This window comes from Plecotus auritus (genome assembly GCF_963455305.1).
Source record: "Plecotus auritus genome assembly, chromosome: 12".
In the NCBI taxonomy this organism is placed as follows: Eukaryota; Metazoa; Chordata; class Mammalia; order Chiroptera; family Vespertilionidae; genus Plecotus; species Plecotus auritus.
This window is the reverse complement of record NC_137778.1, coordinates 15,166,820-15,189,244: the sequence shown is the minus strand read 5'-3', so window position 1 is coordinate 15,189,244 and position 22,425 is coordinate 15,166,820. Positions and strand designations below refer to the sequence as shown.

Genomic DNA, 22,425 nt, shown 5'->3' with positions numbered 1-22,425 from the left:
CAATACTGCTCGGAAGACACCGGCTTACTACTGTTTTCCAGGGGTAAAAATAAATCTGCACTCACCTATTTTCTCCCCCTCGTTCCTGTCACCAGCAGTGCCTGCTGGAAAGTCGGCGGCAGGATTGGCTACAGGGTAGGTCAAGGAGAGAACAAAGCCTCCCCACTCAGCCCTGTAGTGTGGGCATCCCCAGGGTCCCCGCAGCAACCAATCACAGGCACGCCACCTCCTCAGGGGCTCACTTTGGAGCCCCTCAGCCTCGTGGAGCAGAATTTTCACCACATTTCTCATAGTTTGTGTCTTCCTAACACTCCACCATTTACCTTTACTCATGTTCTTCTATTGGAACCCTTGAAAATAAATGCACTTTAATTTGGGGTCTTGCGCCTCCGTTTTCTGACCCTTCCCTGAGCACTTCCATCAGCTCCCCCCGGTGCAGAGAAATGTCCATTATAAATAGCTTTTGTTTATTAGGCCTTACTATGTGCCAGGCATTGTTGTAGGAGGGTTATATGGATTAATTCTCACCATAACCTTATGGGGTTGTTACAGTTACTATCCACTTAACAGGGGAGAAAACAGAGGCACTGAAAGTTAGGGAACTTGCTCAAAGCAACGTCACATGGCTAACAAGTGGTAGAGCCAGAGTCTGTCCCCAGGATCTAGAGCCCATGTCCTTAACCAGATGCCAACCGCCCTGTCCTCTGCGCCCCACACAAAGCATCCTCCCAAGCACCGGAGAACGGCACCACGGCCACTCCTGCCTCCACACCGTGGCTCCGGAATGCCCTCCTGCATGTCTTCCCTTCTGTTATCCTTTCAAGGTCCAGCCCAAATGCCCCTCCTCCCATGAAGAATTTCCTGACTTCCTAGGGCAGTGGTCGGCAAACTGCGGCTTGAGAGCCACATGCGACTCTTTGGCCCCTTGAGTGTGGCTCTTCCACAAAATACCACGTGTGGGCGCGCACGTACAGTGCGATTGAAACTTCATGGCGCATGCGCAGAAGTCGGTTTTGGGCTCTCAAAAGAAATCTCAAGCGTTGTACTGTTGATATCTGGCTCTGTTGACTAATGAGTTTGCCGACCACTGTCCTAGGGCATTTCCTTTTGTTCATCGGTTCCAGAATCCTACAGGTTCCTAACCTTGTGCCTGCCCTGGAGACTGTGATCACCTTGAGAGCAGGACCGAGTAAATTCATCTGTGATGCCCTAACTGGTTTGGCTCAGTGGATAGAGCGTCGGCCTGCGGACTGAAGGGTCCCAGGTTCGATTCCGGTCAAGGGCATGTACCTTGGTTGCGGGCACATTCCCAGTGGGAGGCGTGCAGGAGGCAGCTGATCGATGTTTCTCTCTCATTGATGTTTCTAGCTCTCTCTTCCTCTCTGTAAAAAATCAATAAAATATATATATTTTAAAAAATTCATCTGTGAACCCCCATGGTTGAATATCCTGAATCTCTCAATAAACTGGTCCAGTTCTCACTAACATGCACAGGGCTTCATTCTGTTACTTTTACCGGGGGCTATTTTCATTTTAACAGAGACAAGGCCCTCAGCCAGAAATTCAAGTCACCATGACAACATTCTAAGAATCAGTAAGTAGGAAGAACATGTTGTTTGTTGTTGTTTTCCGTATAGGAGAGGCTTTACCTCACCTGGAAGCCACTTGGGGAACCTGCCTACTCGGAAAGCTCAGTGTGGTTGTGCAGTGACAGGTAGTGTGAGGGCTTCCGAAGGAAGGGGACTAGGCTGTATCCCTGCCCCTCCTACATCCCCATAGGTACCCAGAAACTAGGGGAGGAAGGAAGACTAACACTGGCAGGAAATGAGAATCCTGGTGAACTGCCTGGAAGAGGACACCCTTTTCTTTCACAGCCACACTGGCCACCATTTCCTGGCCTGGCGAAGGGCGGAAGTGGGTTATCACAGTGCCACCCGCCCGCAGGCCCAGCCAGAAACGCCGCTCAGTCCCTGCCAGCTCCGCTCAGGGCCAGAGCTGGCACTACTGTGGGGGCAGAGGCTCTTCCAAGGGCTGCCCCAGCTATAATTAGAACATTGCAGGGGATTTATTTTTAAGAAACACAAGCACCAGGATGATGACTCAGCCGCGTCTGCACTTGCCCAGAACCTCTCATCACAGCCAGAGTTATTCTTTTAGACGGAATAATATATTTCTCCAAACTCCTCCCCAGTCCCAACAAGGAAAAGAAATCAAAAGACTTTCCTTTGAAAGGCTCTCAGGCCGCCTTCTGTTTTACGGGAAGAGGAGGTGGGGTCTTTACGTTTTCTTTGCGCACTCTGTGGAAGGAAATCGGGGGCACACCAGTGGGTAACCCCAGCTGCGTCTGTTCTCACATCAATGTATCCAGGGAGAACTAGGGCGATGCTTGACGGCCCGGTCCCACGTCTACGCTGAACCCCAACCTCGGGCCTGCAGTCCAGGGTCAGCTGAGACGGGCTACTCAGGAGGCAGGTTGGGGAGGAGAGGCAGTGGCCCCAGAGAAGGTATTCTGTGGGAAATTTTCCAGCGTTCGCCACTGCTGCCTAAGCCTCAACATTTCAGGGAGGGTGGACCATCTCTGGGTGGCTCATCGAGTCTTTCACACGCGCTGAGGCAGCCTGTGCCCGGAAGCGCTTTGGCCGGGATGTGGATGCCAGGGAAGACTCAGAACCAGAAAGTGGGCAGCATGTTGGGGACCCAGCTGGGGATGACTTCGCATCCTGGGGCTGAACGTAGGAGTTGGTGGGTGTCTCTGAGACTTAAGGGTTAAGAAAAGCAGCAGTGTCCAGCCGGCATGGCTCAGTGGTTGAGCATCGACCTATGAACCAGAAGGTCGAGGTTCAATTCTCAGCCGGGGCACATACCATATTGTGGGCTACATCCCCAGGGTGGGGCGTGCAGGAGCCAGCCAATCAATGATTCGCTCTCATTATTGATGTTTCGCTCTCTCTCTCCCTCTCTGAAATCAATAAAAATATTTTTAATAAACAAACAAATAAATAAAAGCAGCAGCAGTAAATGGAAAGAAAGCCTCCAGGGTTCCCCCTAAACCATGCAGTCCCTTCCTGGCCCCTCTGCCTCCACTCTGCTTGGCTGCTGTCAGGATGCGTCAGAGGACCCGAGTGGCAGCGGGAAAGCGGGGCTCCTGAGACCCGCTCGCCACTCACTCACAAAAACTGATTTAGAACACTTTGTGCCAAGAACCTTCTAGGTCTTGGGGTTACCAAGATAAATAGCACTTCCTGTTCTCAGTGGAGCTAAATCCATTCCCTTTATTCCCATGCAACTTTACCTCTTGCTTCTCCCCCTTCAAGTGTGAGACACTGCAGGGACATGGGACATCTGGGCCACTCAGGGCTGCCTGGTGGGGACCCACAGGCCACCAGTCAGTCCATCCATGCTTCTCGCTCCTGTCTCCCGAGGTCACAGCCTCTTAGGGCGGGGTGCACGTGCCCATGTGCTCACCTGCACGTGCCCTCACAATCAGACACTTGATTCTTTGTGGACTCGAGATTCTCGGGAGGGATGCACGGAAAAGGTGCAGCTCTAACATCACCTCTTAGTCTGTTAAGGACGTCGAACAGATGAGGTCAGGGTGGTATTGGCCCAGCATTCACAAGCTCAGCTGGAGACCCCAGGCCCTCCTGTCTTGTCGAGTCTCGAAGGAATCAGCTCAGGCCAGGCCCCGATTTAGGACTGTGGCCTATTTGGGTAGGCCTCCTCTGCAGGAACCCTGGGTTGGGGACTGGTTCCTTCACACCTGTCACCCTCATTCAAGGCCAGTCCTGCTCCTCGCTCGCATTTCTTACTTCCCAGGACTGCAGACACCGCTGCTGGCAGCTGACAGGGCAGACAGCTGAGGCTGTGATGTAAATAGGACTCGGCCAAGACAGGTTTGGCTCTGAAGAGACTCTCCAGTCCTTTGCCCTTTCCTCCAAGCCCTCCCCAGGCAAGAGGCTCTGGCTGGAGACCAAGAGCCATTGGCTCTTGAGATTCCAGGGCACAGTTTCAGGGCTCTGATCTCAGGTCTCCTTTCTGTGCTGGAGAACCCTCTAGGACCCAACCCTGTCTGACTGTCTACAGTGGTCAGCTCTGGAGACCTGGCTCTCTGCCTAAGGCGGTCTCCCCTGATAAGGCCCATCATTCCATCTTGGTTTCTCCCAGCATCCCCAGAGACCCTGCATCCCCAGAGACCCTGGATCATGTGAAATCCCATGACGAGCTGAGCTGGGCAACCCTCTGTGCTGGGAACTACCTTCTCTGGAAGTCTTGGAAGAAACCCCACACCATCTTAACTTTCCCTCCATAGCTTTTCTTCTCTCTCATTCTACACACACACACACACACACACACACACACACACACACACACTTCTCCCCCCTCTCTCTTCCCCTCTGCTTTCCATGCTAAAGAAATTTCCTCCTTCCCATTCTTGGGGATATTTTCTCATTTGGGATCTAAACAGAATCACTTCTTGGGCCTCATTCAACACCTTGTCAATGTGATTAGACCACGGAACCAAATGGATTATCCGTGACTTCATTAAACAGCACCAGACTTGGCTCTCACTCAACCAGATGCCTGGAGACATTTTCCTGATCCTTCGCCACAGGGTGTAGTGGGAGGTCCATTGTCCAGCTCGTGGCCCAGCAGTGAAAGGAGGCCTTGTATTAAGGCGGGGCTGACTGACCTCTACAACTCTGAGGGTAAGCAAAGCCCACTAAAGCCATGACCTGCCACAGAAATTGGGACACTGTGATGTATAAGGAGAAATATTCAGTTTGGTCTTCAACCCCGTTTTCAGCGCAGAGCTCCTAAAACCACTGGAATTTCCCAAGGGGTGAGAGCACTAGGCACATCTTTTGCAGTGAAGAGGTGACTGTGGGTGGGCTCTCGGCTGGAGGTGGTCATCAGAAAGGTCAAGCCAAGCCATGATTAGGAGCTTGGAATTTTTACCCTTCCCCATGCTCTTGAGAAGAGATAAGGGCTGAAAATGGAGCTAATGATCAACCATGCCTCCAAAAATTTCCCAAAAGTATGGGGTTCGGAGAGCGTCCAGGCTGTCGAACAACATCCACACCGGAAGCGTGACATGCCCAACTCCACGGCGACCTCTCACCCTAGGCAACTCTTCATCTTGCTAATCATCTGTGTTCTTAATTCTACCCCTTAATAAACTGGTAAACATAGGTTAAGTTTTTCCCTGAGTTCAGTGAGCCGCTCTGGCAAATTAACTGAACCTGAGGAGGGGGTCCTTGGAACCTCCAGTCTAGAGCCGGTTGGTCAGAAGCCATCAGTGATAACCTGGGCTTTCGACTGGCATCTGAAGTATATTTGGGGGTGAGGGGGGGTAGTCTTGTGGGGCTGAGCCCTGGTAGGTAGTGTCAGAATTGGGTTACACCGTAGGACACCCAGCTGGCGTCACCGAGAATTGCTTGGTGTGGGGAAAACCACACATCTGGTAACCAGCAGAGATGACGTGTCTGTGTGAGTAGTGAAGGAGGCACACAGGAAAGAAACAGCAGGAAAGAACCGTGGGGTTGGTCCCTTCACAGAAGGACAAAGACTGTTGTTCCATATAGAGTGAATGACGAGGAAGGCGAATCAAAGAGGAAGAAAAAAGAGAGGAAAAGAATCATGAACAGCAACGAAAGAGTGAAGGAGGGACAGAGGACAAAGGAGCCAGACGGGGGAGAGAAGACAGAGGTTCTGGTGCGTCCTCAGTGACTCTTGCTCCAGTTTGGAGAACGTTCCATGTGTCACTCCAATGGGTACAAGTTGCTTTCATGCTAACATAGGCAGCCCAGCCAGAAAGCCCCTGTCCCCTCACCTCTATCCTCCCAGGTCCAGGTCACAGGCAGCAAGCATAGAGTGAGGACTGTCAGAACTGGAAAGGACCCCAATGACATTCGGGGTTCTCAGTGGGGCCGCTGCTGCACTTCAGGTGGACTGGTTCTTTACTGGGGAGGATGGTCCTGAGTTCCATAAAACATTTACGGTCTCTGGCACCCCAGGGCCCTAGAGGGGAGCACCCTCTCACTTCCCCTCCCACTGCATTTCTAACCCTTCTCCAGAGGTTTGTCCTGGCCCCTGTTGAGAACCACTGTGGACGCTCTTCAGTGAAGAAAGAGCTAGGAGGGGACTGAAATGTGAAGACAGAGGTTTAACTGAGGTCACAGAAGACCTTTTAAACAGGGATCTCAACCTCCATTTCCCTGTCTCTAAAAACCACAGGAACCACTTGAGGGTTCGGTGTGGAAGGTGCTTTAAACTCTCCTCAAGGAGAGAATATGAGAAAGGACTGGTGGGTGGAGAGTGGGGGAGTCGTTTCCCTCTAGAGACTCTGTCTCAGCTGGCGCTAGTGCACCCTTTGCTACGTGCCACTCAGCTGACTGTCAACCCAGTGACACGGATCCTCCTTGCCAGGATTATTCCGACAAGTGCAAAAATAGAGAGGAATGCAGGGCTGGCAGTGGCTCCAGCTGCAGGGAGGAGGGGCGATGTACAGCCGCTAAAATTACCCACACACAGATGGCCTGGGACCCCACAGCTGATGGGCCTCTTGCCTGTTATGGCATTTTCCACCCTCTGGGCCACTCCTAAGCCGCATCATGGCACCCAACACATTTAGAAATGACTCGATGGCCTTATGTCATTGCTGAAATAATAACTTCATGACAGAGTCTCCAAACCCTACTGCGCCCTGACCATACTACCGAAGGGTCCCCAGAGTTGGCGGAGTTATTGAGTTATAACAAAATTCATCACTTTCTCCTCACCCACAGCAAGGTTACCTGGAGAAAGGCCTACGTGATGAAGGCCCTGGGCTAATGAAAAGTTCCTTTTCTCTGGACACACCTCTGGGAACCAGGGTGTTGGGGTGCTAGTGTGTCCCCTGGCAGAAGCAGGGATCTAGAGAGGAAGGGAGGGGCTTGGGGCTTGCGCTCTTCCGGTGATCCCCACCTCTTGCAGCCCTTCATTCTACTCCCATTTCTTCATCTCACTTCCCTCTCTTCCTACATGGCAGCCCTAGGACCCCTTACCCAGCCCTGCAGTTCAGACTTCAGGTGTAGGAGGAATTGGGGAGAGAATCTTCTCTCCTGTATCACATCAATCCATTTTGAAACTTCAGTCAAGGTATCTGTCCTCTAGGGCAAAGAGAAAAGAAATGGCAGGGGCTTCCAACACCAAGAATAACCATGGTCTCACTGGATTTGCTCATATAAAATTGTCCACAGGAATGGAACTTACAAGCCACCTAGGCTCCCTTGATGGTAAAACTCTTCCAATGCCAACCGGAAAAATCCCCAAATTCTGACCCATTGGGAGAAGTCTATGAAGAGAGACTCCAGGGAATGAGGGCTCTGCCCAAGAGAAAGGGCTGTGGGGTAGGGCCATGGGTGTGGGGGATTCAGGGGCTGGAGGCAGCCACTCTTCACCATTTTGCAAAAGTTTATTTTCACTAAACCATGAGCCATCACCTCTGTGCTCCAGGAGCCTCCCCGCTGGGCATGGAGGGTGATGGAAGCAAACCCCTATCTTCCTGCAGGTCTTCCTTCCCAATGCCTCCAGTGACTACTGTCCTCTCCCCGGTCTTTCTCCCCATGCCCAGGCCCACTCCCAGGCTTCAGGTGGGCAGGAGGGGAGAGGGTGAGTGGGCCCGACACTGGCAGGTAGCTTTGCACTTACATCTCTGGCAGTCTAACATCTGTCTTCTGCAGGCACAGGCCTGGTCGCTGGCCTTGACTGCATGACAAAGTAGCCAGAGATTAGGGTATGGGCTTGGCCTGGGGGAGGACTGAGAACTGGGTTTCTCCATCTGGCCCTCTCTATCTGGCTCTCGGGAGAAGAGCCACTGGACTCCTTCCAGAGGGACTTCAGTGAGGCCCAACCATTGGGTCCAGGCCAGGGACCTCTAACTTTATCTAAGCAACCTCACTATCTAGAAGCCCAGGCAGGACTGGGCAGGGCTGAGCCCCTGAACCACACTCGATGGCCTCATCAGGATGAAGGAGCTCCTTCATCTTGACATCCTGTTATTTTTTTAAATTTTATTTTTATTGATTTCAGAGAGGAAGGAAGAGGGAGAGATAGAAAACTCAATGATGAAAGAGAATCGTTGACTGGCTGCCTTCTGCACGCCCCCACCTAGGGATCAAGCCCACAACCTGGGCATGTGCCCTGACCGGGTATCGAACCAGACCACCACATAGTTCATAGGTCGATGCTCAACTCCTGAGCCACGCCAGCCGGGCTGACATCCTGTTATTCTTTAAGGCCAACCCCCCAGTCAGTTCTCCCATTCTGACTGATAAAATAATGGATCTCCACATGTGGTCCCAGGACCTGACCCATCAGCACTGCCTGGGAACTCCATGTTCTCAGGCCCCACCCAGATCTGCTGCATCAGGAATGCTGGGGGAGGTGCCCGGCAATCTGTTTTAACAAGCCTTGTGGGTGATTCTCCGCTTGCTCAAGTTGGAGGACAGGGTTTATAGGAACCTTCTCTCTATCCTCCCCTGGGCCCTCATGCTGTGTGCAGCCCTTTCTTCATCTGGTACTGACAACCCACCCTCGTCCTCACTCCCACCAGATGACTTGGCCTCCTTCACAGGCAGGATAATAGCATTTAATAGATAGTCCATCCACCTCCATCTCCTTATCTACCGTTTTCAACCCCCCCATCATTTCCCCGCTTCCTATGCAGCTACCCTCTTAACAGCTGTCCTCCGTGGCACACACATGCCCTTCACACGCCTGCTCCAACCTCATTCTCTGACTGACTCTTTGCAATCTTCTTTTCAGATTCTTCTTCCTCTGGCCTACTCAGGGTCTTGGCATCACTTCTTTCTTTCCTTGCAAACTCATCCAGCTATCATTTCAATGGTCTCTACTAAGTAGATGGTTCTCATATCATTATCTTTATCCCCCAACTTCCTCAAGTTCCAGATCTGCATTTTCAGCAGCTTCTAGGACACTGCCCCTGGATGCCCAAGAAGCACCTCAAATTGCACAGTCCAAACTCAAAGACACCTTCTCCCTCCACTTTTCTCGAACCACCACCACCTAGCTTATCATTCTGACTTTTGTCTGCACAGCCAACTTCTGCAATCTTATTGGTTTTATCATTCCTGGTCAACCACGGTAACATTTTCTGGTTAAAAACTTAACATGCCATGGACTGCAAAGTTCTTGTGGGTTCAAGTAAAATGGATCCAACAGGAATTATCTCAAAAGCCAACAGCTGCCATCCATCCTATGCCTGAATTCATCAGGAAGAATGCTTATGGTTTCTCGTGCTCTGGACCTGAGTCCAGAGGGGAGAGCAGGCTTTGTGGACTGCTCACCATTTGCTGAAGGTTAGGAGCTCCTCAGGGAAGGACTCAGCCCCCTTTGAGCAGAAAGGATAGTAAATCAGATGAGTAGGCTTCCTGTCCTGCTCCAGGAGCAATCGGATTCCTATTTCTGGGTCACTCGCTCTAAGCTAAATAACCCTCCGGGGAGGGTTTCCACATTCATAGTCCTCTGAGACAACTACCACTTTGTTAGTGAAAGCAATGATGGATGTTTGGATCGGAAAGGGGAGATAGAGTTAGGGTCAGGGTCAAGGGTCAAGGGTGATGGTCAGCATCAGGGGCAGGATTAGGGTCAGAACCTCATGTGACACAGCATGCCACTGTTGTTAATAATAAAAGCATTATTTCCCCCCCCCAGTGTAATCATGGCCCAAATACCTGCCAGTGGATTAATCACTGGTTACTTTGAGCCATCTCCAATCTGTCATTTCATAAGTGGATCGTTTTGACCTAAGAAGTAGGTGTGGAATCACTAACCTCAGGACTAAAACAAGGGGAGTAGAGTCAGCCAAGGAAGAGGATGAGCCTGTGGGTATTTCTGATGCCGCCACCCACAGAGGGTGATCACAATTTCTGCTGGGTACGGAGGGCTACAGGGTTTGAAGGAAGTTCATCAGTTCCAACAATCCCATTTTGGGAGGTGAGAAAACTTAAGTCCAGAAAGGTTTCATGATATGCTTACAGTCACGGAACTCCCGAGTAGCTGAGATGGGTCCGGACCCAGGATCCTAATTCTAAGTCCAGTGTTCCTTCCATGCTGCCAGGATGTGGGGCTATTCTTCATCTCACACAGTCTTAGGCTTTTCTTTCCACCTGTGTCTACAGCTGACTGTCAGCGAGTAAGAGTAATAGGGGTGATGTGCATGGTGGGTCCTTTTCCATAAGAGATGTCTCCCGAATGAGGACCAGCTGCTTGGATACCATTGCTTGGTTCAAGTGTCAAGCCCAGGACACAGCTTTGTTCCCAGGGCCAGGACAAACCCACAAATGTTGAGGAAATACTACTCACGATTTGTCTCGCCTGCCGAGCCGTCTCGGGGGGCTTGCCTGTCTCCTTCGGGGGGACAAGGATTTCCCCCGGCTTCTCACTTGGGTTGGAGAGTGGGCACTTGCAGGTTTCAGGATCTGAAGGAGATATAAGGAGTTGGCACGCTGGTTTCTAACGGCCCCTGTTCTTGAGTCTTCCCCCAGCCCAGCCTCCAGCCCCCAGCCCCTAGCCCACTCATGATCACATTGTTTAGAAGGCCCTGAGCTGGGAGACTTCCAGGAGGAAGTCTGAGTCACCGAGTTCCTCTCTCATCCTGCACAAGCAAGAAGCAAAGGTGCCACTTCCCAGGGGGTATGATGCCCCCTTTACCGAGGCAGAGAGAGAGGAGCAGAGCTCAGTGCCTCAGCCTCCTGGGCTGTGTTTAGTTGCTCAGCCAGTTCCTCTCTCATTCAGGCAAAGTCCCATCTACATTGCCCCAGAAATCAACTTGTTCCTTTGACTCTCCACCCACACACACGCACAGAGTGGTTTCAATTTGCCAGGAATCTCCATTCCAGGTCCCACAAAGTAAAGATGACAAGGCCCCATGTGCTGAACATAACCGAGCCTGAATGTGGGTAACCCCTTCCCCCTGTGGTCCTCAGTGCCTGCACAGGCTTCTCTCAGTGACTCCACAGGCCCCGGAGGGACAAGGACAAGAAGGCATCATGTCACATGGGAAGCGACCCGGTAGCACGAGAAGGACTTCAAGTAGAGTTTATATAAAGTCAGCAGAGCGGGTGCTCTTTTGTTTGCCATTGTGACACCACGTCAGAATGTTTTGCCAAAGAGCTTTGCTGTTGATTAAGCAAAACAGAAATAATGTGGGGGGCAGGTAAAGGGATGTACTGGGGGGTAGGGTAGGCCGGGGGGGAGGTCAATGGGGGGGAAAAAAAAGGAGACATATGTACTACTATTTGTAATACTTCAAACAATAAAAAAAAAAAAGAAAGAAATAATGTGACTCTTCCAAAGCTGGGGACCCACTCATTCATCCTGGTTTGCCCAGGAATTTCCTGGTTTAAGAAAATTTTTTTTAAGTTGATGAGAGAGAGACAACTTGTTGTTCCACTTATTTATGCATTCATTGGTTGATGGTTGCATGTGCCCTGAGCGAGGATTGAACCCACAACCTTGGTGTTCAGGGACGACACTCCAAACAACTGGCTACCCTGCCAGGGAATGACTTTCCTGGTTTTAAGTACTGAAAATCTCATATCCTGGGAAAATCTTCAGTTTCAGGGAAACTGGGATGATCAGCCACTCTATTACACAGGCAAAATAGAACAAAACAAAACTAGAGCCTTAGTATAAAATGACTAACATTTTAGATTGACTTTATAGAAAGAACTGCAGACCAACACATTGCTGTAACTGTAACATCTAGGTTGACTTGAGCTCTCATTTTTGAAGTAGTATATGCAATGAGAGATTTTAATTGTCCATGTCAAAAAGCAAATGGCTTATCTTTTTCTTTTTTTCTTTTTTTAATAGGGTGGCTACCAAGCAAGATAACCTCAAGAAAGTTTTCACCATCTCAGAAATGTGGGGATGAGGCAAGAGGGATTGGGGAGACAGAGACAGAGACAAAGAAAAAAAGAGAGGTAGAGAGAGATCTTGCATCCCTCGCTTGCCTTCCCAGCACCTACCTTCATTCTCATGTCCCTGGCATATTTCTCCAGCTCCTTCCTTATGTCAGCCCTCAACATCTTTGAGACATTGAGGACCAGCTGCTTCCACTCAATGGGCTGGAAGCTATGAGGCTCATGGGGGACGTACAGCCCAATCTTGACCTTCTTGACCGTGTGCAGGTATTTCTTGTAGGAGTCTTCAAAGTCAAAGATAAGGTCACTCAGAGTCCGAAAGGTCAGCGGCTTGTCCATCAGCTCAGCCCTCCGGCTCATGCCCAGTGAGCCATAGTGGCCATTGCAATAAATCCCCAGCACGACATGATGAAAGTAGTTTCCTGAGAAGTAGGTTTTAAAGCTGATGGGGAATCGCTCAATGGAAGGCTGTCCATTGGTTAAATATCTTAGGTAAGTCTGAATCAAGGAAGATAAAGGAGGCCTTGAAAATTCACAGCGCTGGGATTCCCAGGAAGGGAAAGGGGCCATGGGTCAATCCATCCCTCTGCCTCTGAGCAGGCCGACACCCAATCTTTCCAGACTAATCCTTTGAAAGGGTTCACAGATATCTTCGAGTACCTACTATATGGTGCACCAGAACCAAATTAATGTGGGACAAAGAAGAAAAACGTCCATCTTATTTAGTAATTAAATAAATGCAAAATGAAACAAGTACTTTCTCCTCTCTCCGATTTCTACAGATGTTGACAAGCTTTTAAAGGGTTTTATATGCACTGGGAATGACATTCCCAGATGTGAATTCTGGCTGGAGTATGTGGGACATTCCAAGAATTGAAGGTCTCTGCAATGTTCGGGGGAGAAACGACAACCAGAAGCAAGGCAAGGCCATGGACATGCGAAAGGGACAGACTGGCTGATTAACTAGATGGCAGAGACAGGTGTCAGAATGGTCCTATGTGCAGTCCGTCTCTCCTCCCGATGGCCCTGTCATAGAAGTGACACAGCCTTGGGGACCACACAGAAAGCTGCCTGCAACCCCTGAACCTCAGGCCCCTCTCTGTCCGCAACCCACCTGGCATCACAGCTCAGCTCTCTCCACACATGGGCTCGTTTGGATGGAGTAACCCAGCCTCTTACTGTTATTACCTCAAGTTTGGGCTCAGGAACCTTATAAGGTGCAGCTCCAAGTAACTGCCCCACTGACACCATGTTGTGGAATGATGGACAAGAGGCACCACATGCTCAAGTCCATCTTGAAGTCTGTTGGACAGCCCAGGCCAGGCCATGGACAGCCAAAGACCCAGCCTTTATGGAGAGGGTTACTGGAATCTCATAAAGTCACTCCTCAGCTGAACATCTTTGGTGACTCTGGAGTGTTCCTCAGTAAATAACAATCCAGGTGCTTAACGTGGCGGCCTGTGCACGGTAAGAGCTCAGGAGGTGGGGACAGTCCTCCACCCTCTAGGACTTGTCTTCACCATTTCTGGCCCCCACTCCACTTTACTTTCCACACAGTGGCCAGAATGATCTACTTAAGCCAGAATTTGGAACATGTCACTCTCCTGCTTACGTTTTTAGTGTCTGCCATCCTCCCTGGGACTTGTGACAGAGCTCTTCGCAAAGTCCTGCCACAATTTGGTCCCTGCTCATCATTCCTTTGTATAGTCTAATTTTTCCATCAACCTGGATTAGCACCCTGACCTACAGCAGACCCATGACATTTTTGAAGGCTGCACCCTGAGACCATAATGAATGCCCAGATCTGTGCCCGCTGCCCTCAGCACGTATATCCTGCACCCTAACCCCAACCCCCTAGAATGCGAAGTCAAATATAACTAAAAAGTGTAAAGCCTTTTAAGTGACTTTCACATTACCAAGCTATAAGGCCAAAGTGATCTATGAAACTTTCTGAAACATGCCACTAAACACACTCTACATCATGTCCCTATTGTGGTCTAACTTGTTTTATGCCTTCATTCACACATCGGCCTTCCAGCATGAGGGATTCAAACCTGGTAGAGATCTCTGGGGTCTCCTAAGAATCGTGATGACAAGGATGCTATGGGCTCACACAGCTTGCACCCCTGGCAACAGCCTCATTATTATCCCCTCCCCATTCCCAGTGTGATAGCTTCCCTGACCTTCCTCAGTCCGGGTAAGTATTTCCTCACCCACCCCAGGAACTCCCAGAGCACTTGTTTACTCATACAGCATTCTAATTATTTGCTGTTTGTATATGGTGAGGGCAGGAGTTGTGTTGGGCATCCTGCTACCTCTCCCTGGCATAGCACTCCAGGCACACAAAGTGCTTGCACCCAGAGTGCTTGCACATAGAGTGCTTGCACTGCATAAAGGGCGGGAGGGCTCATCCAGACGCCCTTAAAAGACAGGAGCTGCTAGAACTCAGCCCACAGCCCCGAGGTTAGCCTTGACCTCAATGTGATCACGGAAGGCTATTCTCTCAAAAATGACTTCTGCTTTCTTGCCATTTCATCATGTGAAATGAACTGGCAGTCAGGGAGTGAGATCACATCCTTCTGAGGCCTCTTACATAAATTCTTTCTTGCTTTCTGGGGCGAGTTCTATGGGGCTGGCTTAAGGGCATTCCTCAGTTGTTTAAATCGGTGTAACAAACACGGAGTGAGCGCCTCCTGGCCAAACGGCCTGCTGGGCGGGGCTGTGGGGCCAACGGTGAAGCAGGAAGCCCTTCTCTGCAAGTCTGATGAAGAGAGAAACTCAAAAGGGACACAATATGGTCAGAATGGCAATTCCTCAACAACAACAAAAAAAAATAGACGTAGACTTACCCCACGATCCAGCAATTCAACTTCTGGGTCTAGATCCAAAAGAATTAACAGCAGGGACTAGAATAGATATTTGCACACCCCCGCTGACAGCAGCATCATTCACAATTGTCAAAAGGTGGAAACAACCCAAGTGTCCATGGACAGATGAACTGATAAACAAGTGGGTATAGCCATACAATGGAATATTATTCAGCCTTAAAAAAGAAGATAATTCTGACGGGGGTGAGTATAGGTGGTAAAGGGGAGGGGGAAATGGGGAACATCTGTAATAGTGTCAACAATAAATTTTTAAAAAGAAGATAATTCTGACACATGCTATGACATAGATGAATCTTAAAGACATTATGCTAAGTGAAATGAGCCAGTCACAAAAGGATAAATACTGTATAAATCCATTTTATGAGGCATCTGAAGGTGTCAAATTCAGAGACAAAAAGTAGAGTGATGGTTGCCAGGGGCTAGGAGGAGGGCATGGGAAGTCGGTGTTTAATGGGTGTGCCATTTCAGTTGGGGAGAGGAAGTTCTGGAGATGGCTGGTGGTGATGGCTACACCAAAATGTGAGTGTTCACAATGCCCCTGGACTATACATTTAAAAGTAAGGTGGTAGCCCTGGCTGGGTGACTCAGATGGTTGGAGCATCATCCCATACACCAAAAGATTGAGGGTTCAACTCCCAGGTTGCAGGTTCAATCCCATTGGAGCACGTACTGGAGGCAACTAATCGATGTTTCGCACATCAATGTTTCTTTCACTCCCTCTCTCCATTCCTCTCTCTCTAATATCAATAAATATATCTTCGAGTAAGGATTTAAAAAAAAATTTTAAATAAGGTGGTAAGTTTATATTATGAATATTTTACCACAATTTTTAAAACCCCACAGTCACAATATATGTAACTCATTATGCTGTACACAGTACTGTATGTCGATTACACCTCAATGAAACTAAAAAAAACCCTCACAATATGATGTGTGCTGTAAGAGACAAGCCTGGGGACCTAAGAGAAGTGGCCCCCACGTGAGTCTCCTGGGACAAGTAGAGTCAGCCACGGGGAGAGTGGGAGTGGGGGGGGGGACAAGAGAGACCACTGGATGGTGCATCTTGTCACAAGTCATTAATCTCTAGGACATGTTCCATCATTACAGCCATCAGTAAAACCGTGGGTCCTGGAACAGTGGGGAACCGAAGTGGAGGGGACAAGGAGGTGTGGATGAGGGCAGAAAAACAGCCTGAGCTTTGCTAGGGAAGAGGGACCAGCAGGGCCCCGAGCCCCTGGAAAAGGTCCCACCATCCCGCCTGCTGGGGATGTGCCTAACGTGCCTCTGCTAATGAACCACGTAAATAAACCGTAGTACTTTACTACCATAATTAAGCCCCACCAGGGTCAGCTAGGGCCCCAAAAGCATTGCCGTTATTCAAAAAGCCATTTGTAACCAAAGATCTATCACTCCAGCATGCACGTGAAAGTGTGCCCACGTGCTCGAGCGAGACAAAAACAGTGGCTCTCTGTGAATGAATCCTGAATTCTGGGCTAACGAGATGAGAAAAAAAACAGGAAGGACAGAGGCTTCAAAGAAGGGCCAAGGTTGGGGGGTGGGAGGGAGGGATGGGGAGGATAGAGTGTGGAGACCCTGACAGATGACTCAAGTCCTGTCCTTCACTGTGCCCGTGAGCAAAACAAGCCACAAGGATGCTGACACAGAGCAAAGAGCAAAGATGCTGTAACTTTTATGATTCAGGGCTGTGTTTCTTGTCTGTGTCCAAGGGTCAAATTTCCCTGAGTTCAGCAGTGTGAGCCGAATTATTCCACCCTCCCCACACTTTTCTGAAATGTGACACCAGGAAGAACAAAGGAAAACCAAGAGCATGTGATCCTTGGATTTGGACAGGCCCAGAGGCTCGTCATAGGTCTAAACCCAAAATTCTAAGTGGTTGTGTGTGTTTTTTAATATATATATTGTTATTGGTTTCAGAGAGGAAGGGAGAGGGAGAGAGAGAGAGAAACATCAGTGATGAGAGAGAATCATTGATCAACTGCCTCCTGCATGCCCCACACTGGGGATTGAGCCTGCAACCTGGGCATGTGCCATGACTGGGAATCGTGACTTCCTGGTTCATAGGTCGATGCTCAACCACTGAGCCACCCTGGCCAGGCCTAAAAGTTTTTAGGTAACTCCTGTAACTTAAAGGCTTGAATTTATAAATTTGCACAGGGTCAAGACTACTGTGTGCATGACTGTTGTAAAGCAAGATGACCCAGGTGCACGCAGACATCCATCAGCAGGCGTCTGAAGGGAACTAGTCCACCCAGCGAAGGGCCTGCATTTGTGATCTCCCCCAGCAAATCCCCGACAATTGTTCACCCCCATTAAACTTGCAGGAGGCTCTGCCCAACAGCTGTGCTGCCTCTTGCCACCGAGGGAGTGGGGGCCCTGAGCCATCTGCTGCCCCCACCCACCCTAGTCCTGCACTCCTGCTGGACTCCCCAGATACCCCTTTCATCTCTGTGAGGAGCAGGGAGGAGGTCTGACAGGGGGTTGGGGAGGGGATTCTGTAAGGCTCAAGTTTCCACTTTAGAAATGTCAGCCCGGGCACTGTGGACAATCTTGTTCAGACCAGTGCTCTGCAGGCTGCAGAGGGGTGGAAAGTCCCCTTTCCATAAAAATGTCCCACTGTTCCCTGTCTCATTCTCAGCCACCCATCCTTCCACTCATTTCTGTATCTCCTTGCCCGTTTACCTTCTACCTCTGGAGTTGTCCGTGTCAGTGTCATTTATGGGCTTTTGGTGTCAACTTGACCGAAAAATAGTGAGATTTCATCCTGGAGCTTTTTCTCTTCTCACTCCATGAACAGCACCTGCCACCCCTTAAACACACGGCTCCCAAAGTGGTATTTCCAGCGCTGAGCCCCCCGAGCTCCACACTTCCAATAACCCACCCGGCATCCCACAGGCACCTCAAATCCAACACATCCAAATCTGAACTCACCTCCCCATAAATCTAATCCTCCTTTTTAAGTTCTTCCCTTGGACTGTTGAAGGATTACCCCATCACCCAGTTTTCCAAGCCAGAAATGTGGAGTCACCGCCTCTTTCTCCTCTAACTCCTCACATCGGATCGGTCCACAAGTTGATGACACCCCCCAACGCCTTCCTCGCCGTCACTGCTGCTGTCTTAGTTCACATCTGTGCTGACGTATCTCACCTGTCATTCTCACCCCTTCAGCCCTTCTTGCACAGACTGTCGCTTAATCCAGAAACCTCTATTTGCTGATCCCTTCCTCATCAGCTTCTACACCTAGCTGGCCTCCAAGACCTGCAAATTCTATCTCCTTCATATCTCTTGAAACTATCTCTCCAATCCATTCCCATTGCCAGGACCATGGTCCAAGCACCACCATTTCCCTCGTGTAACAGCTCCTACCTGGCTCTGCAGATCCAGTCCCAGCCTTCTTGTCCACCCTTCAACCTGCCCTAAGGATTACCTCTCTGAAGCGCACACCTGATCATGTCACAGCTCTGCTCCAGAGCTTTCACCTGGGCTGCCCATGGCCTTTTTGCAAAAGGTCACACTTCTCGGCACAGCACCCAAGGACCTAACTGATCTGACTTGGGACCACCTCTCAAGCCCATGTCTTGCCATGTTCTCTTGATCATGGGCCCTTCTAGCCATCACCCCAAAGGACTGGGAGTTTCTTTGCTCTCCTATCAGATGATGTTCTACTGCCATCACCACTAGTAAGTCAGTGCCATCACAGTTTTCTGGGCCATATTCAGCTAAGGAGCCAGGAGTCTGGTGGAAAATGGAACAGAGGGTGAGAGAGACCAGACCTTTGTTTCAGCTCTATGTTCTGCAGTCAGGACACTACACCACTACACGGTCTCTTCCACAATCCACTCTCAGAAATTTCCCTGGAGATGGGTTTGGAGGACCCCATTTCCCCTTGAGTGCCTTTCCTATTGCGATACCAGATGAATGCAAAAAATAATGATGCACTCTCTCTCTAGTCCCTCCAAGTTGGAATTCTCCTTGCGACTAGCGAGGCCAGCCTAAGAGCTGGCGCTGATACAGGCTTTAGCTAACAGGTTACAGTGATGATGGTCCAAAGAGCCAAGTTCTGATTTGGTTCAACTTCAGATGGTGGACATTAAAGAGAAACAACAGGGGAGTTTATTCCTGCAAAGAGACAATGGTCATCACCTCTGTGGATCTAGGACATTAAAGGCACACCAGCCCCACAGTGAGGCCACCATCAATCCATGGATTAAACTTAAGCAAACATAACTTAAAGGATACATGCCCAGGATGACAGCTTCAAGGCATTTAATAGGCAAGGACTCTCGAGTCATTTCTTTCGCTGTTTCCATTAACCTGTAGGATAGAGCACAGCACAGGGTCTCAGGATTTATTTAATAATGCAATTGGTCTGTCTGTCGATCCGTCAGCATGCCTGTCCTCACACTAGGCACCATGTAGGAATCCAGAGGGAAAAGGGAGGACTCACTTTGCAGGAGGGCACCAAAGCACATACGCACTTGGCAGAAATAAAATCCCAAATTCTTTACTCCTCTCTCCAAGAGCTAGTTCCTGGATGTTAGTGACCATATTCCATAGTGTCCTCCCATGGCCCCTGGACTAGGGGCATCCCGTGGAGTAAGTAAAGGAGGCTACATGAAACACATTTCATAGGCATCCCCCACCCCCTGAACGAGTTAGTCTCCACCACTGAGCTTAGCTGTCAGAGTGGTCCAGACCCAAGCCCCACCTCCAACATGGCCCTGGGCCAACCCCGCCCCCCTCCCTGCATCTCCACCCCTTACAGACCAGGAAAGTGAGCACTGGGATGGAGGGCGGGAGAGGGAGTTAGCAGCTCTCAGGTAGGAAAGAGGTCACCTGGCCCACAGATCATGCACCACTTACCCACTCAGTGGCCTCATTTTTCTAATTTCAAAGAACTGGGTCCCTGTATGATTGTATCTGTGTGAAGTATGTAAAGGGAAAGTAAGAGAAAACTCCAAAGTCCCAGGAATCCAACAGAGGAAGCTATGCATTGATTTCTCAATGAGATGAGGAAGTGAGGGCTTTCCAGGTGTCCAGTAGCCAAAAGGTAGTCAACATTCTCTCACTGTCCTGCCTGGAAATCTAACTTCTAATTTAGGCCCCAAAGCACCTTGGACCTTTAGATAGCCATATTCAATTTGCTCTGTATTCTGGTTAGTTGAATACATGTCTTAATTCATCTACTAGACTAAAAGCTCTTTGAGGGTTGGGACCATTTGTTTATCATCCTTATATCAACCATAAAGCCCGGCATAAATCCAGTGAATGAGGAATAAGTGAATGAATGGATAGACAGATGGATGGATAAATAGATGGATAGATGGGTGGAAAGGTAGATGGATGGATGATGGATTAATGAATGAATGAAAGGAAGAAAGGATGAATATAATTGATGGATGGAAGGGTGGATGAATGGTTAGATAGATAGAAGGGTAGGTGGATGGGTGGCTGGCTGGCTGGATAGATAGATGAATGAAGAAGAATGGAATAAATATATATGGAAGAGTAGATGGATGGCAGTAGAGTTTCTCAGACTGCAGCAGAGCTTACTTTCATTTCATGCCTGAACTGACACTTGACATTGATTACTAAATGTGAGATGACAACATTATCCACAGCCTTGGATTTAGCTAGTGGCCCAGAAGGTCTCAGGGACTGGAGAGCCTGCACCAGGTCATTCTGAATGACAAAGATTCCCTAATGACATGCTCTCTTCTCTGAAACTGGATCTTAATTTTTCTGAGCCTAAAAAACATTGCTTTGTGCATTTCCCTATACTGCCTCAAACAAAATTCTATTTAAAAAGGGCATGTTGGGAAATTGCTAACGAAGCGTAAACTTGAAGCCCAGGCAGGGAGGGTGTATGAGATTAGATGTGTGCCCCTACTGTGGTGGAGGCAGCTGCAGAGGGTGGTGCTGAACACCTTCCTGAGAAGGGCTGGGAGTCCTCCCTGCCACAGATGTGCTTGGCCACTCAGACACGAGCACATGGAACCACCACCTGAGGAGCTCATTATAAACACACTCTGGGCTCGACCTCAGGAGATTCTGATTTCAGGCCATGGTTTTAACCCTAAATGCCATTCAGAGTCACCTCATCTTGGACTGTTAAATTGGAAGTTCCAGGGCGAGGGCCAGAGGCTGATTTTAATAAGGACACAAGTTTGGAAATTATTGGTACGGACATAAGAATAACCAATAACAAGATAGGCTTGCCTAGTTTTTAGAAAAATAATATACAAAATCCTAGATGTAAAAGAATAAAATCTATTCTCATTGTTAGGTGATTTTCTTACTTTACCAAAGATGCCATTCAAACGATGAGATTCCGGTATATTTAAAGTAGAATTCAAATGGCAAAAATGCAATGCTTATGCCCAACTTTCCCTGTATGTATATCTAGTTTGTACATCTTATACATAAAGTGAGACAAACCTGTAATAAAATAATGAAAAATTATCTGGCTATCTTTTCTCAATTCCTAAGAGTTTTCAGCTCCTGCAAGTGAGCTGGAGAGGAAATTCCTATAAACATTGCCTTCAGGGTGAGAGACTCACTGACCCAGTCCGCCATCAGCAAAGTCAAGTGACACCTCTTCCCAGGATGCAGTGCAAAATCAGCACTCCCTCTGGCCAAGACCCTGAGGCTGTCAGAAGGGAAGGCAGGATTTGTCTTTCCATATCACTACTGCCCACTGCACACATCTACAGTCAGGACTGGCCCCGAAAGGTCCCTGTACTCTAGCACTGATCATGTTGTTCAGGACAAAGCAATTAGAAATCCCAAGGAACTAAGTGAAAGTCTGGACAGAAGCTAGAACAGAGACCACACTCCGCTTTTTGTGTGTGGTGGCTCCAATGGTCAGGTGACAGGGAGCACAGTCCAGCAGCCTGCTGGGGCAGTGACCATCATAATGCATCAGAGAAAAGTGCAAAAGCAGCTCCTTCAGGGCCACAATGAAAACCTGGCTGAGGGTGTGCTGCGGGGTTTACCAGAGAATGCAAATTCTCCCCACCAGGCTCATTCTCTTTCATCTCTGCTCGAATGGTCCTTGTGAAGCCTATGTCATAGACAGAAGAAGGAGCCATTCCAATTTCTGTTGCTTTCTGGAATGTTCTGTGAGGAAGTCAGTCACATCCAGGAAGGCTCAGCTCTTGGGGTCCAAGTTGACCCTGGTAGGAGTTTATGCTTCTGGACCACACAAAGCTCCCTAGGTGGGGTCCCAGTTTGGGGGTCAACACACCACCAGATAGTCTTTCCTCTAACATCACTTCAGGATTCCGCTGGGAAGATGCCATGTGGGGGAGAGTTCATAATCTGTAAAGTGGAAACTGAGAGGCTAATCGAGTAATCTGCCTACCCAAACAGCAGAATTGGTAGTATTCAGCCCTTCAGGGAAGTCACAATAAATCCACAGGAAAGGTTCTTGCCTATAGCGCAGAGAGCACGTGGGATACAGGCCAGTGCCTGTGAAATCCTTTCTGCTACGTTCTAGGTCTTTAGGGAAGAAGGACAGAGGTCAGAAGAGGCTTGGCATCCTGGACAATGTGCTGGGGGGTCTATAGGGCGTCTGATGCTGGCTTAGTTCT

At 49.3% G+C, this 22,425-nt stretch overlaps 1 protein-coding gene across 2 annotated transcripts in view; it reads right to left on the bottom strand.

The window, feature by feature from the left end:
• VASH2 (vasohibin 2) overlaps window positions 1–22,425 on the bottom strand; it is a gene marked incomplete at both ends in the record, with an annotated part of 38,959 nt that overhangs the window by 4,427 nt on the left and 12,107 nt on the right. Inside the window, 4 exons of one of the 2 annotated variants that reach the window (XM_080647941.1) lie at window positions 10,366–10,481; window positions 12,033–12,414; window positions 19,073–19,147; window positions 19,697–19,753. In XM_080647941.1, the coding sequence (XP_080504067.1) occupies window positions 10,366–10,481; window positions 12,033–12,414; window positions 19,073–19,147; window positions 19,697–19,753 (630 nt within the window). The remainder of the gene's footprint in view (window positions 1–10,365; window positions 10,482–12,032; window positions 12,415–19,072; window positions 19,148–19,696; window positions 19,754–22,425) is intronic. The other variant, XM_080647942.1, reaches the window with a different exon arrangement.